This window comes from Aspergillus oryzae, chromosome 3 (genome assembly GCF_000184455.2).
Source record: "Aspergillus oryzae RIB40 DNA, chromosome 3".
Taxonomy (NCBI): Eukaryota; Fungi; Ascomycota; class Eurotiomycetes; order Eurotiales; family Aspergillaceae; genus Aspergillus; species Aspergillus oryzae.
The window spans coordinates 1,634,440-1,649,569 of record NC_036437.1 but is presented as its reverse complement, the minus strand read 5'-3'; the positions used below and the strand labels follow the sequence as shown (position 1 = coordinate 1,649,569).

Here is a 15,130-nt window from a genome sequence, read left to right as displayed (position 1 = left end):
AGCAACACACCTGCCGATAGACTTGGGAAGTGGAGATATATCCTTGGCCTGCTTCAGTACATGTTGAAGATGGCGAAAGATTACCAGCGTTGAATGATGATTCGTGATATGAGGAGGAGTGCTGGTTCGATTAAATAAAAAGGAGACGTATAGCCATAAGTTTAATTTATCGGTATAAGTACGTTAAACTAGCTGTGGTTGGTTACCTTAGTAGCTGATAACGTCTGTGGATTTAATTGTAGTAATGGCGCAAATCGGGTTATCACATCATTTCCCATAGCGTTGAATCCAAACACCCATTTCGTGCTGGTATAGATGTCGGTCTGAACGTTTATAACCAGGATCGAAGGGTTAGTTAGAGTGCAAATATGATGTGCGTCCTGCGCATTCTCAATGTAATGGGTATTCTGGGCATCCTCGACGATTCCGTGATTGTCTGTGTTAGTGGCGAGCTTCTTTTGATCATTATGGTCGGACTCGTCACTCCTCTTCCTCTTATGGTCTGCAGGTGCAAGATGGTACAGTTGAACAAGCTTCTGTTATGTAGAAGTCGTGCGCGGTGGGAGTATCTCGTTCACGAAATATTGGGATTCTCGATTTCGGGAAAGTTTTACGTCTTGTAGATCACAAAGTCTGGAGGGTGGTTCATAATATGTCTCCATAGTCCTTACCTTGTGCTCTAGTAATTAGCTACACCGAGCCATGGGAATAATCCTTTTTATTTCCCTTCTTGCCATACCAATGACCGCGAGACACTACATCCCAGTGCCCGAACTTGCAGTCTTGACTGTTAAATTAGTTAAAGTAATCGCACCAGTGTGCTGAATGAAATCTATGGTCATTCCTCTGCCTTAGAATCTAAGTATTGGCGAAGCTGCTCTGGTCTGTTGATTCCCGTGATCCTCGATGTAGGGTGACTTGACATAACTGACTCGGCCATGTATTTGGCGTTGCCTCCTGTAGTGCTTGTATACCCTAAGATAGTTTAGTGATAGCTCGAGGTTCCATTAAGTGACCTATATCTATGCACTGGAATATCAAATGAACCCTTGCTGTTCATAGTCAACTAACCATCAAACAACTGCTTCCCATGTCTTTCCGAGACCGACCGAGTCTACTAAGATGCAGCTTTGTAGGCGACGGTTGAACTCCCATGCCCAGACAAGTGCTGGTTGCCAAAACTTGAGCGACGCTGATCGTCTCATTCCTTTTATCCTGCACAGATCTGAGTTTTCAATACCTAGCATAGAGCATGCTACGTCGTGATCCTTCCTCGAGAACTCAGTACAGTGTTGAGGAAGGGAGAAGAAAACATTCGGGGATTTGACTTTCTGGTAATCTTGTAGACGCTTCTTCGAGGCACAATATCCTGGTTTGCTAGGCACACCAGAAACCCTCTCTTTTGTCCGGTTGTCGTATTGGAATGGGAGATAGAACTGGCTCATGTCTTGTGTTGCCAGTCCTTTCTATGTAGCTGCGATTGCCCTAGTGATGTCTCGCATATTTCTGTAGGTTTAGGGTTACTTCCGGTAAGGGCGAGCTGTGAAGAGGTGGGCATTCTCGACGTGGACGGTCAGTGGATTCGACAGATATACCTGCCATAAAGCGAGGATTTCTCTCCGACTGTGACCAGACCTTTTGCGGTACATGGAGGCCTTTTCCTCTATGAGGGCCGTTTGTATTGTTCATGGTGGTGGTGGTGCTTCTGTAGTTCCTATTCCGCCACTGGGGGCAGCGCTGCGTGTCGTTCGTGATGCTAGTAGACAGTAAGGGTCAGTTCAGTAACGGGAAACGATGATATGCTTATAGGCAAAGAACACCGTGGGCTTGAACTAAGAGAGCCGATAGCCAAGTAAGGCTCCTGCAACGCTCAGATTTGGGTGAGCCGATGCGTAAATGACCGTGACATTGTCTGTGATTTATGCAACCCTAGTTGCAGCTTAAAAAGAGACGTATTCCTCTTGGTTCTCCAGGCTAATCTGGGGGACGTAGTCTTGTTTGTGCCGACATTGAGATCGGGTAAAGACTCTCTAATCTGCTGTTTGGCCCTTTGTGCAAACCCGTTCGGCATTCTGTAGGATGGTTTGATTCTGCCGTCTTTGAACTTGACATGGTTTATGCGATATTTGCCCAAGATCAGGCCGGTAGGCAGTACCCCTTATTAGCATAGAATGATCCGCAACACTGGTGGCCGTACATGTCATATTTACTTGCCACCCTGGTGAGATAAATGAAATCCCTGTTGTTTTGAAAGATCAACGCCCGCGTTGTAGAGACAAGCGGATAAACTCATAAAACCATAATAAAGCATGTAAAGTATGTAAGGCATGCAACGCCTGTCAATCGTCTTAATCGTCAAGTTTCCCGAACTTATTCTCATAGAGATCGATCAGCAAAAGACATCCCTACCTTCAAAATAGCGATTACGCCTCACTTTGATACCGAAGGCGCACATCACCTGTCCATACAGTAAACCCTCTCGAACCCAAGCTGCGCAGCTGACGAACCTCTTTTCATTTTCGAGACAAAATACGGAAATGTCCCCGCTCATCCATTCACGGAGAACATTATCAAGGCATATGACGAAGCCGGTCCCCTTCAAATCTACTTTACCCCAAAAAGCAACTCTCCAGACCAAGAATGGCGCGTGGACCGCAATACCTCCGGAGATGTCACTCTGCAATTCACCGTCCACCCCCGAAAAGTAGACATCACGACCCCAATGGGTCCACGCGTTGACATGCGTCGTGATCAAGGCGGCCTCTGCGCCGTCGGGAGATGGTTCCTGCCCCGACCGGCAGTCGAGCGTGAGTACCACAATATCGTCGAGTTGGAATCTCGCACGGGCCCCGGAAGGAACGCGCGCCGTGTGGTCGTACGGCGAGGGCCCTGGACCGGTAGCCAAGGACGGGAAACCGGACGTTGTTTCAAATTCAATCTTTATGGTTGGGCCCGTAAACAGTTATCCCGGTACTAGTGACTCGTTTGGTGCGAAAATCTATTGGTTTGGAGAGCTGCCAGAGAATTTGCAGCGGCTGAATCAGTATAATTTTCTGTTGTTTCCGAAATTGGCTGGTTTTTTTCAGCGGGAAGATGCTTCGTACCGCGTGTTTATTCGGAAGGTTATTAGAGGGTTTGGCGGAGGCTCGTGTCTGGAGAGTTATATGCTTGAATATGACGGGATGGGTTGGAAGGAGACGGATGAGGATTTGGTTGCGCTTTTTTCTCATGAAATGATACATAGCTTCTCCCTTATGAATCTGGAGGCGGATGGGTATGATAATGGATGGTATATTGAAGGTAAGCCCGGTTTTCGGTGTTTGTGGTTTGTGAGGAAGGTGATAGCTGATGATGTTTAGGGATCGCGGAGTTTTACTCGATATTCCTTCCGTATCGTTTCGGTCTTCGCGGCTTGGAATGTCTGCACAACAGACTGAACGCAGTGCTGCTCGAATACGGTACAAGCCCACGAATTGAGATGGATGCAATTGATGCCCAGCACGAGTTCTACAATGACTGGTATGCAGAGCGGATCCCATACGTGCGTGGCTGTGTCTATCTTTTGCAGATTGATAGCCGTCTCAGGAAGATGACTGGTCGTTTTGGAATCGACCAGAATAGTCCTTTGGACGATATAATTGTCGATATGGGTAAACGCTGGCATCGCGGGGAACAGGTTCTGGCAAGGGACTGGTTAGAATATTTACGTCCTTTGCTAGGAGAGGATATGGATGTCTCGGAGGATTTTCAGAGTATGCTGAGAGGTAAGGTGCGAGATCTGCACGATGTATCGGTAATAAACAAAGACTGGTCTTTGTATTCGTCGATGTAGGAGATTCTGGAAATTGGCTTTGACAAGTCGAGCAACAGTACACGCATAGTTGCGGGTGTTGTTCCCGGTTCAAGGGCTGCTCTTGCTGGACTGAAGGATGAGGATCACATTGTGGCTACGTCACGCGTGAGTCTATGTTATTCATCTCTATCTGCATATTATGAGCTGGTCATTGAGCGGGCTGGTGAGTTTACTACAGATCTCCTACTGGCCGCGCTCATTTACCAAGGCTAGAGTCTGGCAATTGGTGCAGTAATTGGGTGAGAATTCAGGTATGAAGGTCTCCCTGTTGGATAGCCATGATAGGAGACTCTAGAAGTGAGAGAATACTTCTTGCTAAGGTGAACAGAAAATAATGGCTTCGATAATATATTGTGCAAAATGAACGAGATAGGATCGAAATTTCCCTTGCTCTTCCTGGCAGACTATCTGTATTTGTCCAGATAAGTTTTCTGTAGCATTCAAACCGTGCCCTGATCCATGATCAACCCAACCGAGATCAAGGTGATATATCTTGATATATGCAGGGTGTTGGCAGCGGCGGGGTCCCTATCTATTGAATGGCTGCCACAGGCTACTTTCGATTCTCAGGAGTAGAACTAAGGAGCGATGTTTGCGTAGTAGTAATGCAGTCGAACCGCCTGAGCTCGCTAAGGCAACCCAGACCACGAAACCAAGTTAATCATCCTGGATACTCTGCACCTTCTCTCCACTCCTACTCATTTGCCACGAGAATAACCACACTACTATGGAAGAGAACACTGGAGATTCAGCACCAAGTGCTGTGTCCGAAAATTCCCTTAACCATCCGAAACGCATAATCGTACGATTCCATTTAAATCACTTCAACGGCTGTACCTGCCCTATTATAACAATGTTATTAGAGCATATATGACCTCTTCAGGGCGTCCAGCCGATGAGCCTGACCGAAATATCTATATATCACATACAAGAGGGCTGCCCTCCGTAGGTAAATATATATCACCAGCAACTCAAATCCAAGAATTGGTGAGTTTAGGCAGTTTCAGCTCTAACTCCTAGACATGCTTGATGGGTATGGGAATAATAGATATCTAGGTATTTGAATTTTCATTCGATTGAAATGAATATAAAGGTCTGATCACTCTTAAAGTCTTATGTATGTATATGGTCTTGAGGGGTATTTTTGGAGAAAGAATTTATTGCTTTATAGTATTAAATAAGAAAAGGGTTTTCAAGAACTAGCATCATTGGTCTAGTGGTAGAATTCATCGTTGCCATCGATGAGGCCCGTGTTCGATTCACGGATGATGCACTCATTTTTTGCTTTTCTTATTTTTCCTTGGACCTTTTTGTCAAGCCCAGTATTTTTCAGTACTTCGGCAATGTATCTTTCTGTTCTCTGTTTTTGGATTCAATCATGTTCAGAGAATACCCTTCTCCCCAAGATATATGTCTAAATGTGTATGTACAAGAAAGATCAAGTTGAGTGTCTGACCCAGCAAAACACCATATCCACAATGCAATATTCATAAAACTATATACTATAAGCCAAACCCTCCCGGCGACAAGGTCGGTGATATAACTCTCTCTCTTTCTCTCAGTTTCACAGCATACCGACTCTTCCATCCCATCCTTCCCAGTGCCAATGTCTCCAAGGTCTCCGTCTTCCCACCCCAGAACTTCCCTTGGCCGTCCTGTCGCTTCACAGGGGGGATCCAGAAATGTGTCACCACCGCACCGAGCATCATACATACGCTGAAGACAATTAGAACCCAGCCGTGGCGGATGATGGGCTCATTTCCGAGACCCGAACCGAAGTTGAAGTGTGCCGAGAATATTTGAACGAGAATCGAGCCGAGCTTGCCAGCGCCGGCACTGATTCCGTGGCAGGTGGCGCGGTACCGAGTGGGGAATATTTCGGCGGGGATTATGTAGGTGGTTGCGTTGGGGCCTGTAGTACTCCTTGTTAGTCTTTGCTTTTGGATTTGTGAAAGAGTCCCCACCGAAGTTGAAGAAAGCCTGGCCGATGATATATAAGGCCACGGCCACAGCACCTTCTTTGTGAACGGTCAGGAACATAGTGCCCAGAGCAATGAAGAGGGCGGCCAGCGCCAGGAACCCGTATTTTTGAAGTGCCACACGATCAAGACGGTGAATGACGAGAATTAACAGCAAGCCCCCAAGGAAACTACCACTGTTGAGGATGACAAGGGCATGGGTCGAACTATCAAGAAACATCTTGAAGACATCGGCGTTCGGGGTGTCGTCCGTCTGCCAGACAGGTGCTGGACCATGGAGCTTGAGGGAGCCCCATGTCTTGGCAAGAAACTGTGGGTTCGAGAGACCAATTCCGTAAAAGCCAAAGTCGAGTAAGAGCCAGGAGAGGGAGGTGGCAGCGAGTGTGCGCCAATTTCCCTCAGTCCAGAAATACTGTGTGATGTCCTTTCCCGTCAAATGCCAGTGGGAGTTCAGAGTGGCGGGCTGGAGAATCTCTGTCTGCGAGGGTGATCGATCAGAGAAGCATTGACTCGTCATAGAGATCGCTGGGAGGGGCAGATTGTGCCAACTGTCTGTTTCTATCGAGGGAGAGTTGTTCGGCTCGTTAAAGAGGGTAGTTGCGTCGAACTCTGCCTGGATGGGGTCGTCTTCGACCTCCAGCAGAAACCGGGGACTTTCTGGGATAATGAACCGGAAGACCGTTGCGACTACACCAGGAACTACCCCGATTCCAATGACCCACCTCCACATGATATCCACAGTGCGGGTCAGGTCTTCGTGCCCCTGGCTTCTGCTGGCGGCAACCACAATCAGTGACACGATATTTCCGGTGATCTGACCGAGCGGCTGCATGAAAAAGACCGATGCCATCATTCGCGCTCGATGCTTTGTGGGCGCAAACCTATTGGTAAGTCCGTTAGCTGCTGGTCGTGCGAAACAAACCAAGTTGCACCTACTCAGAGGTGATGACAGCACTCAGTGGGTAATCAGCCCCAACGCCGATGCCGACCACAATTCTCCACCATATCAGCCACGCATATACACTCATACTATGGTTTACGCCATTTGAGGACATGACCACACCGAGGGTTGAGGTGATCAGGAGCATCAACTCCAGTCCGTACATCTTCTTCCGCCCATACTTGTCTGCTAGATACCCAAATAATACTTGCCCCAGCATGGTACCGGCCAATGTGGCAATATTGATATTTGTGAGTTTCATGGACGACGGGTCATCTCTCCAGTAGACGTAGGATAGCATCGGGAAGGCCATGTTGCTTGCAAATAGCTGCGGGGAGGAGAAGTATGTGTTAGTCATGATTGATCCGTCACCGAGTCCAATCGCTTCATATTCAACTGACTGTATATCCATCGAGGAAGAAGCCCACCCCGGCCACAAATACCACAATCCATTGATAACCCTGTCGATCGATGGTCTCATAAACTTGTCGCATGCGGACATGGCGGTCCTGGATTCATAACGGTCAGATTTAGACGGCAACGAATTCGTGGGATGTGATGAAGACCGCACCTGTTCATGCTCGAAATCCCTAGCTCGATCGGTTTTATATAACCTCGAGCGGAATTTCGTCATTTTTGAATGTTATCGCACTAGGCGTTTCTTATCTCAAGGAACGGCTCATTTAACAGGACGGGTATTCATAGTATAAGTTATGACATATGGGCCATTGATCGTCAAAGATGTTACCTCAGATATAAAGAATGCGGCTCGAACATTGGGGGGGGGGGGAGGGGGACAGGATAGGGGTAGGACAGATTGAGCTGGGAAGAACATTGTAGATGAGGGTGGCATGGTTAAGTGACGAACGACAAGGCTGTACAAAGAAGCAAGAAACAAGAGAGTGGGGGTGGGAACAGAATTAAAGTTGAGGTCCACAGCTGTTAAGTTCCACCATTGGTGTGAGTGGAAGCGGATAGCTCAACGTGTTGCATTAGCTTCCGCCTGGACATGAAGCAAGGGCCAATTCTTTTCCCACGTGCGCCTCTGAGAAGCGTAATCGAGTTCTGACTGCGGTTCTTGCGGTTCCTGCGGCCCACCGATCACGAGCTTCCTGACATGGATGTTAATTAAATGCGCGTCGTCTCTCAATGCACGCAATTTCCACGAGCGGCCACTGAGAAACCCAGGTGAGACACCGGACGCGTGTGATACGATGTGATTCTCGAGATTAGTTTCTTCCTTTGAACCAACGCCAGTGCGTGCGCCACGTGCTTGCATAGCTTATGATGGCATTGACTGTACATTGGGGGTATATGTGTTATCGAACGTAAGACATGAAAACTAAATATTATCTCCGACAGAATCCGCCCATCGAGCATGCCAGTGCTCCGACTCTTACCGGATTCCAGAACCTCTTCCGTGGAATCAAAACCCTGCAGATAAAAAAAAAATCTCTAATGTATGAAAAAAAACCATGCAATATTCTCACTCCAGAATTATGTAGAAAGACATGATCATCGAATGGTATCTATTTAGCGTGGTCTGCCAGAAATTGACAGAAGGACAAACCATCTGGGAGAACGGTTAATATCCAGGCTTCGGCCCGAGTACCTGAAGTGGACATACCTCCGTGGTCTAAGAAATGGATCTGGAGACTTCTCATTTGGGAGAGGTGGTCAAAATTTGGTAGAAGCTGTAGCACAACCGGCCGCCCGGCCTTTTTCGGCGGTTGGACACTTTCGATGCAATTCACTAAGCCAGTCAGTGCCTGGGCTCTCCCCTTTCGCATTCTACCAACTACCTACCAGGAAGCGAGACATAGCGCTTTAGCTCTTTTCGCTGTGAATTGGCAAAGAACAGAATCACTTGTTTGCCGTTATAGCCGCGTAAAATGCGTAGATTCTGGCTGATGCATTCTTCTCCACGACCTTTGGATTTGGCTTCGGCAATTCCGGCAATGAAAACGAGCTTGGCCGCGAGTATGAGTTCTTGAAACTGCACGCAATCTAGTAGTGTGAATTAGTAAGTGTACTTTGAATAGATTCGGTCAGTCCTACCGTTCCAATCCTCAAAGGTATAAGATAACTGTGAGGTGAAAACGGTATGGGCGGTTTGGATGGTCTGTTCCTCCATAAATGAAATTCTAAGAGAGGGTTCATCGGGCAGCTTGGGGTGTTCTAGATGTGGTACGGGGATTTTCGTCGTGTTGACTTCGGTGTAGAAAGCTCTTAATCAGCATAAAGCCCTCGTAGTTAGAATCTTGGTTACTTACAGGTGTGCACAAAGGGCGTCTGCTGGCCAACAGCCCCTCCCAGTTCTAAGGCCCTAAGACTTCCTGTGGCATCTTTGCGAATATCAATATATGTGTACCGAAGCTTGAAGAGTTTATGGCTTCGGACGAATGAGCTGTACGGGCCCGTTAGATGGTCGCACTGGGAGTCCGTAGCAAGGATAATCAACCTACATCGTCACAGCAGGGTTTAGTGGTAATCGGATTACTTCATCGTACAAAGACTGGCATGACGCCTGCCGCGATCTTCCTGGAGACGATGTCGCGGGGCTGATGGGAGGAAGAGGGAAAAATGAGGTTGACACAAAACTAGAGGATGAGGACTGGGTCGAAGACGAGACGGTACTTTCTCGTCGGACAGCGGGGAGAGGCCAATCCTCCGCGTCGAAGAGAGTTTGGCTCATGGCCAGAAAATGAAGATCTTAAAGACCTTCTTATTGAAACCACCGCGGCGTTGATAGCTCTGCGTATTCGCAGCGGACTCGACGAGCTGGAGATCTTGCGGGTCCCCAAGGATTGATCGACATGCAGGGGCGAATATGGGAGCTCGACATCATCTTTCCCAGCGCCGCCAAAGTTCTTCAGAAATCAGGAACCATTCTGACAATGGAAGCCCAACGTCCGTTGTTTGACGTGACATTTTAAATATGAACTCTGTCCCTCCATGGGAACCGGCATAAGGGCACCGATAAGACGAGGGGTCTACCACAGCCAGCCCATTGGCGGGAGATCCACAACAACGTGCCCAAATGGATGGCTGCTATTGAAAGATTTCGGTGGGACCCGGTGGGGGGCCACGCTAGGAGTGACCCATGGGGGGTGATATATAGGCGTACCCGTGCTCAACTCGTGGGAAACTACCGTACATTGTTCGAGAACGTTTCTCTATCCGTTTGATCCGCTTTCGTGTATCTCTGAAGCTGGTGAACTCATCTGGTGGTTTCAGAGCAAGAGCTCATGACTAGTGTAACCATGAGTGGAGTTGGCAAAGCTTTAGTCACCTGCTAATCGAGTCAGGCCGGGCACATGGCATGACCGGGAGGGGAGAGAAGCTCGGACAAATCATCATCCTCTCCCGATTGAACTTGTCTTCTTCCAGGGAAATCCCGTCCTTTCTAGCTTTCTTCTCTGCTATTAATGGCCGAAACCTCCTTAATATAATTTCATGGTGTCTTTTCTGTTTCGCTTTTTCTCCTACTGTATGGAGTAGAATTTTTTATCCCTTCTTCATTTTATTTATTCATTTCTTATTTGGTTTTTGTTCTCCTTTTGTAATTAACCGATCTGTTCCACTAACGCATCGTGCATTTCTACAAGCTTTGTGAATCGAAGCTGACATTACTAATCTAAGGTATATAAATATCTAGTGGATGGCCCTTTTCTAATTGGGTATCCGAACAAAAACCAAAAGCCGTATGCAGAACTAACAAACACCAGTGGAAAGTAGCAGGGCCAAGCAAACCTTGAAAAATGAAGAATCCATAGATCTATGGGCCACTTAGTGACCATGAAAAACCGAAGGCTTCAACCAGAGGAACGCCGACATGGAACGGACAGGGTATATATACGCTGAGCCATGTTCTCATGAAAATGAAAAAGCCCGGAAGAATTAGGGCAAATGGGTATACAGTACTTCAAATATTATCTTAGAGCCATGTTAGAGGGTTGCTACCTAACTTCGTACAGTTCCACATGTCGTAGGTGGAGGTGGAAGAACATCACTTACCTGTTGGCACAAGAACGCCATACGGTAGAACAGTCCCTTGGAGAAAGGCCGTTGTGGTAGTATAGACGGAAGCCACGGCTAAGCACGGATGTATCAATGCATAGACATTGTATACTATCAATATATGGATCATACATTGACGCCCGTTCGGAATGCGTGGGTCGATGACGAGTCTCGTCCCGCCGGCGGACATGAACTGGTCGCCAAGAGAGTGTAGTGGCTGACTATTGGCCCCTTTTAAGCGGGACTGCTAAGACATCTTCCCGCTTCACTTTCTTCCGTCCACAAAGTCCGTCTCCAGTGTCCTGTTCTGAGGCAACACGAACTCAATGGAGGGGCTTTTGCGCAATGATACGATAGCTCGTCGTTACCAGTCGCATGTTGTCCATCTTGACGAATGCTTCTCCGTCTAGACATAGACGGTTGATTAATGTCTTGAAGTGTTTGGGAAGCACGTGAGTTTTGACCAGACCCAGTATAAGCTGTCGCATGGACCGGAAGTAGAGGTCAACCTTTGCGATCAACGGGGCTTGCAGTCCACCGACACTCGCGTTGTCGGAGCGAGTTACCGTGAATCCTGCATCTGTGAGAGCGTTCTCTAGAATCTTCGGAGTAGGGGTGCCCACCGCCCCAATGAGAGGCTTTACACGGCGCATGAGCTGGACATGCTCAGGGTTTGAGGGATCATAGTCAGGCAGACTGACCCAGTCCAGCATAGAGAATCTCGCTCCCGGCTTGAGTACACGGAAGATCTCGCGAAACAGAGCGGGCAAATCTTTGCACAGACTGAATGCCTGGATCTGATAGAATGCGTCAAAGGTCTCATCTTCGAACGGGAGAGGAAGGCTGTTGAAGTCCTGGACGATGAAGCGGTTGTCCTTGAACCCAAGCTTCTCGTTGTAGGAACGGGCTTGGGCGATCTGGTTAGGGTCGATGTTTAATCCGGTCACATGTGCCCCCGAGTATTGGGTCATGTGCGCAGCCACGCGGCCGCGACCACAACCCAGATCTAATACTTTGTCTCCGGGCTTAAGGCCAATATGTTCGGCAATGGACTCTTCATACAATAATTGGTTTTCTAGCACGGTCGCTTTCTTGCTCATGAATGGTGGGATATACATCTTCTCGACGTCGCCAAGAGCGCAGAGGTGATTTAGCACCCCATAGTACGACTTGAGGCAATCGCCGACCTTTTCTTGGTAGTTGGGCCCTAGCTCTTCGACCATCTGCTTCTCATCGGACCAGTCTAGGTTGTAGATGACATAAGATGCCATGAAGTCATCGACCTGCTTCGGGGTCAGATGTTGAAGATACCGGAAAGCGGTCCAAAAGGTTTTCCACCGCTTAGGAGAGGCGGAGTTATGTAAGTCTGGCCGAGTCGATGGGACGCTGTGCACGGCCAGATTTTGCTTCTCGGCTGCAATAGCATCCAGCGAGCTACTCTCAGAGCTCCGCCCGGACTGGCGTGATGCCAAGACCGTTTGAGTTTCCGTCATAATGTTGATATTGGAAGTCGCGGTGGGAAAGACCAAAAGACAGGGAGAAAGAAGAGACAGGTAGGATGACAGTTGGGGTGACTAAGAATAGCTATATTGCTGTCAGATAAGCCATGCCAGATGGGACCTTCAATCAGAAAAAGGGAGGAAGGAGCGGGGCTCGGTCAATTTATAAGCATCTCGAAGAATTTTCTCCAAGGGCGACGTCGGGGGATCCTCATATTACTGATTTGCCATATGACCTGCCATGGATAGTTAGTGACGGCCATTGTGGATTATTGTCACCAGATCTGGAAGGCATCGGAAGTGTCGGATAAGGCAGGTCGAAGAAAGGAAGCGCGGCAGGGAGCGGCAGGAGACCCGGAAGTTCCTGAGATACGGGGGGTAGTTGTCCACATTTCATTGATGGCTGGAACTTCGTACTGGATTGCGACCCCGATTTGACGATGATAGACCGACGATGAGTCAAAAAGGATCCAGGGTCTGCAGGCCACATCACAGACTTCGCTTCCCCTCTTGATCGCCAAACGAAATTGCTCTGGTTAGCAATCGTTATAAATTAGTGTCCCTCACCCACGAGGTAGTACTTTACTATGTTAGCTAATGGGAAAACGACCAGGATGCAGGCTCACCGAAGTAGTATCTTGAGCTCATTTGCTCCCTGTGATTGCCAAGAGCTCCAGTGTAGTGCAACTCTAGTGAGGTGCGCAAAGACCCATACCAGCCTCCACCGGATGAGCTGATCAATCATCATACTGCAGTAGCTCTTGGCGGTCAATGCTTGATTGATTGACTAGCACCCTTAGTGCCCTACATAGTATGGGTTGTGCCGTGGTAGTACGGCACGAGCAGTCCTTCTTACTAACAATCATTGCCTTATAGGGATACATCGGGTCGGGACTCGGATATTTCTCCCTGACACAGGACTGTTCGTGTCCCTTTAGGGTCAGAGTTTTCCATTACCGTTCCCACCTCGACCACTTCTCGTCACATAATATTTCTAAGCAATGCACCATCTTGGCGGCTCTCACGGAGCGGAAGCGCCCGGATCAGGCAATTCTTCCCGGTCTCGGACTTGCATCCGAGTGTCCGATTCCGTTCTTGGCCCTTTTCTTTTGTTTCAGTAAAGCCGTATATCCGCTGACGTAATTTTCGATCCTTCTGGGCGATTGCGAAAAGTACGTTGAGACAGTTCGGAGACTTTTTTTCTACGGTTCTCTTGGGGAGGGGTAGAAAGGGGAAACCTTGTTCTGCTGTCATATTGGAGGAAACATGAGTAAGAAATAACACGTCAAACATCCCATGCCCTCCCAACTGTCCAATCTAAAGGTGTCCTGGATGTGCACCTGCCGCTGGGACGATCACGATATCATTTGCCGTTTCTAGCGCGCGAGCCGGACGATCGAGTGCGAAATTTTCCTGGCAGTTGCTTCGTTCGATTTACTAAATCAAGCATGGATTTTCGGCCCGGACGAGGACAGTGCTCGCGAACTGAACGGCCACGTCATTTATCAAAACCGTTTTTAACCGCTAGGGCGTGGTCCGATTCATACCTCGAGCTATTTTTCGCACTGATTAAATGTGTCCGAACTTCAAGCTGATCCACTCGCAGATTTAGTCTGACTTAACCGTCTTTCGGCTTATCTGATGCACTGTTCATCGGTCAATTTCTCTTTTAATGCCGAACAGGTCTTTTCGACAAAGACCACGTGATCTGATCTAGGGTTAACGTGCATTCATACTCGCTTCCCCTAGTTTCTGCAGGATATCCGACCATCTTGTAAAGTTGTTGTGCATTTCTGAAGGCTTTCAATCGCAGAAACGTCGAATAAATGTATAGACGATGTCCAAATAAGCTTATCTTTAAAGCCTGCCTCCGTTGGATCTCGCACAGCTTGCTTCCTCCAACAGGATCGAGCGTTCTGGCTCCACTCCAACTAGGCAGCAAGATGAGCGTCCAAAGAGAGATGGGATACTGGGGTGGCAATGTGAACGGTCTCTCCAATCATGGAGGCTGCTTGCTGCGCGGTGACAGGGGCTTAGTTAATAGTGATGTGACCCGAGAGGGAGGTACCGGTACTTGTCCAGACGTTGCAGATCTGGGCTATGCGGATGTACCCATCGTAGAAGCTTGGGCTGAGCTTCCCGTGTGGCCGGGGCGTGTCAGTTCATCTGTAGAGGAGGGCTTTTGGATTGGTCCGGACTGGTATCCGTCGGTCGAGGGTGATGCTCTGGACAAATGTGCCGTGTCTAGTGGCTGTGGCAGGCGCTGACTCTTCAACTCCACCTGTAACCTGCTCCTCAGCTGCTGGCTTGTTGAGCGGTCGAGTGGTCCATATTATATAATCCTCAATTTCTGCACACTGCGTGTGGATGTCTCTGTACCTTGCTTTCCGGGACAGATCATCCGCCATCTTTGCTCCACTTTCTCGGAAACAGGAATATATTTCCATGTACGGTAATTAACCGTGTAGTAAATTTGCTCCTCGGAGGGATTTGCATGGATTTGATTAGAGTTACATGCTAATGTGTTGTTGGGAAGATATTGTGGAGGTCGTCTATACATTCAACGCCCAGCTAAGTAAGTGTTTGTAGGTGTCTATGTGTAAGGAGATAATATCCTGAATCATTAATTGGGTACAGCTTAACCTTTACTGTAATAAATGTTTGATATAAAATAAACGGTATTTGGAGGCTGTTATGCCTTGCAACATGTGACTGCACATCATCTGACAGGGAGACTCCATATGGCCCGCCGTGTGACCTCCCTGACATTATAAAAATGAGCAGCCCATTCCATTACATGATATCTTTCCGTGAAGCTCTGTGTACATCGATGAAAGCA

The 15,130-nt window shown here is 48.1% G+C and overlaps 3 protein-coding genes and 1 non-coding gene across 4 annotated transcripts; 1 reads left to right on the top strand and 3 right to left on the bottom strand.

The window, feature by feature from the left end:
* Nucleotides 1-3,747: 3,747 nt before the first annotated feature.
* AO090023000626 (phosphate transporter) lies at nucleotides 3,748-7,625 on the bottom strand (the record flags this gene model as incomplete). Its single annotated transcript, XM_023235686.1, has 6 exons — nucleotides 3,748-3,778; nucleotides 5,429-5,765; nucleotides 5,818-6,713; nucleotides 6,769-7,100; nucleotides 7,174-7,281; nucleotides 7,521-7,625. The coding sequence occupies 6 exons, from the start codon at nucleotides 7,623-7,625 to the stop codon at nucleotides 3,748-3,750; spliced, it is 1,809 nt and encodes a 602-aa protein (XP_023090686.1).
* AO090023t00019 lies at nucleotides 5,056-5,126 on the top strand. Its single transcript has one exon. It is a non-coding gene; the product is annotated as a tRNA-Gly (tRNA).
* A 676-nt stretch (nucleotides 7,626-8,301) lies between the features above and the next one.
* AO090023000625 (uncharacterized protein) lies at nucleotides 8,302-8,906 on the bottom strand (the record flags this gene model as incomplete). Its single annotated transcript, XM_001821097.3, has 4 exons — nucleotides 8,302-8,345; nucleotides 8,400-8,525; nucleotides 8,579-8,779; nucleotides 8,831-8,906. The coding sequence occupies 4 exons, from the start codon at nucleotides 8,904-8,906 to the stop codon at nucleotides 8,302-8,304; spliced, it is 447 nt and encodes a 148-aa protein (XP_001821149.3).
* A 2,209-nt stretch (nucleotides 8,907-11,115) lies between these two features.
* AO090023000624 (SAM-dependent methyltransferase) lies at nucleotides 11,116-12,285 on the bottom strand (the record flags this gene model as incomplete). The annotated part of the gene is made up of 1 exon (XM_001821096.3): nucleotides 11,116-12,285. The coding sequence occupies one exon, from the start codon at nucleotides 12,283-12,285 to the stop codon at nucleotides 11,116-11,118; it is 1,170 nt and encodes a 389-aa protein (XP_001821148.1).
* Nucleotides 12,286-15,130: the final 2,845 nt, after the last annotated feature.